General features: G+C 36.4%; 1 protein-coding gene and 1 non-coding gene across 2 annotated transcripts in view; both read right to left on the bottom strand.

Annotated features, from left to right (window-relative positions):
- Nucleotides 1–1,025, bottom strand: part of LOC18018534 (D-inositol 3-phosphate glycosyltransferase) — a 2,159-nt gene extending 1,134 nt beyond the window's left edge. Inside the window, 1 exon segment of the mRNA XM_006400922.2 lies at nucleotides 461–1,025. Within this exon segment, the coding sequence (XP_006400985.2) occupies nucleotides 461–1,025 (565 nt within the window).
- A 424-nt stretch (nucleotides 1,026–1,449) lies between these two features.
- On the bottom strand, nucleotides 1,450–1,521 carry TRNAD-GUC. Its single transcript has one exon. It is a non-coding gene; the product is annotated as a tRNA-Asp (tRNA).
- Nucleotides 1,522–2,479: the final 958 nt, after the last annotated feature.

Below are 2,479 nucleotides of genomic sequence, written 5' to 3'. Positions count from 1 at the left end.
TCATTTCTATTCTTTTGACTTTAATCCACCAGACACACTAACTAACTGTATTGACTAATTATGAGCCTTTTTGCTTTAATAAAGTCGTTGGTCAGCGGTTGACTAAAGTATTAGTACCTTCATTGGGCTCATAATTTTTTTTTTGTCAATCCGCAACAGTTATATTAATATAAAAGTTTTTTATGACACTGAAATAAAGCTAAAAAATAATTTTAATATACATTTAATAAAACCTAACAAAAAATAACAAAATTTCAAGAATCAAATGATTTTTACTATACTAAAATAGAATATAGTTAATTTGGTTATGAAATATATCGAAAACGCTTATTTTAAATTTGAAAAAGTAGTAGTAATTGACTATAGTCATTAATTAGTTAAAGATTTACAGACTAACAAAAGGTATTGTAGCCTTGGAGTTTTAAATTTGAATAGATTTAAATCTGAGATAAATTTGCACGTAAACGCAAACTAGGGAAAACGCAAAGTAGCGGCGTCCAAACCAGCGACGCGGTACAGGTAAATTCTCTGTTTACCTGAAGCTCTTGCGACACAGAAGCTTGATCGAGATATCCACCGGCGGTTGGCTCAGAGAGATGAAACCGGAGATTTTTCAGTCGATATTCAGGGAACGACGGAGAAGCGGCGGTGAAAACATGAACCTCGTGACCGCGATTAGCTAGAGCGAGGTGCAGCGTAAGCGCGTGTCGCTCGAGCCCACCAGCTTGCGATTTCTGCGGCCATTTCTTAACCACCACAGCGATCTTGAGAACTTTCTTCGGTTTAGACGGGAAGAAAGTTAAATGGTTCCAAGCGGAAGAGAATCGAAGCAGATCGATGGTTTCGTTGCTATGGCGGTGATCGAATGTGTGTGCGTTTGGACTGATGTCGTACGGACAAGAACAGAGTGTTGTGTTGTGTCTGAAGAGAAAAGAGACGAAGGAGAGGAGAGAGAGGAGGAGAGTAAAGTGACAGAGATATCTAAAACTGAATGAGAAGCTCATCAATGAGTTTTCTCTGGCCATGGAAAGTGATAGATCGAATCTCGAAACACAAAAATTTAATCGCTTAAGACAGAGAAGAAGTGGTTCATTGTCAATGCCTTGAATCTGGAAAAAAAAGTTTGACCAACAAGACACTTGATTTAGATTAGATTAGATTTCGTGTTCTTTAAGTTAGATGCACATGCTCTGTTCACTGAATCATCGCAGTAAAGTCACGCGACTAAGCCCCACTCGCCTCCGTAATGGGAGAAGTTGCATTATTAGATTTTAGAAATTTGCGGCGATATTGATGAGCATCGTGCCGGGGAAGTTCGACGGCGTCGATGATTGACTTCAGAGAGATTTGGATTGCGTGCCGTCTCAAGCGATGTAAAACGCCGAGTCCCCTGCAATGGCATGTAAATAAAACGACGAGATTTTGTTGGAAGAACAGAAAACAAAAATGCGCCGTTGCCGGGGATCGAACCCGGGTCACCCGCGTGACAGGCGGGAATACTTACCACTATACTACAACGACATTGTTGATAGTTTTCATTGATCGATAATTAAAATCTAATTAACTACATTGAACTTCTCGTCTCCAATATCTACATGCAAGTGTACACAATTCATGTGTTCTCCTACGGCTGTGCGGCCTGTGCCAAAGAACATTTTAAAAAATATCATCAGAAATGTTAGCGTTAGAAGTTTGATTATCCCATACTCAAAAGTCCTATATATAATACGGTTAGTGGATATTAGACCTACTATTTTGTAATAAAAACAATTATCGGTGACTAAAACGTTGCACATTCAAATAAATTGATTTCTTATGTAAATTCTAAAAGCAATTACACGGTCATGACAAGAAAAAGTGTGCATACTATATGTTTGGTCAGATCATAAAAGGTTTAACCTAACCTTCCCTCTAATATTTGTTACTTCCAAACATCGCAAAGAAAGAAGAAACTTATATGTTCGTCTACAAATCACTCATCTCAAGCAGCATTTGTTGACTTAAACCACATTAATTCCATATAAATCACCTAAACCAATATGGCAATATATTATATGTAACTCCGTATGGCTAGCTAGGAAACATGTACTGTATATGATAAATTGAGTTTCCTTTTCTATTCAAATTTCTTCAGAGCGAAATGTCCACATTTACAAATAGTTTAAAAAACTGGTTTAAGATATAAAATCGTATATTACTTTAATCTTTTCAGTCATAATAAAAATAAAAATAATATGTACAATAATGGTTGGTAATGGGATGTCAGTCAATCAAGTTTTGATCTGGTGATGGTTAGCAGCTCTTTATTAACTAGGAAAAAAACAACTAGAAGTTAGAAGAAGAAGAAGCATATTTTATGTTTTAGCTACCAGAGCCGAGCGAGAGGCTAAAATGCCATAATCCAAAAAAAAGTTGGCTCAAACACCATAATTCTAAAATGAATTTTATTTCGATTTTTTTTTAATAAGGAAAACTGTGG

This window comes from Eutrema salsugineum, unplaced genomic scaffold (genome assembly GCF_000478725.1).
Source record: "Eutrema salsugineum unplaced genomic scaffold, Eutsalg1_0 scaffold_2, whole genome shotgun sequence".
In the NCBI taxonomy this organism is placed as follows: Eukaryota; Viridiplantae; Streptophyta; class Magnoliopsida; order Brassicales; family Brassicaceae; genus Eutrema; species Eutrema salsugineum.
Note: the sequence above shows the minus strand (reverse complement) of the source record. Positions and strands in the feature narration are given on the sequence as shown.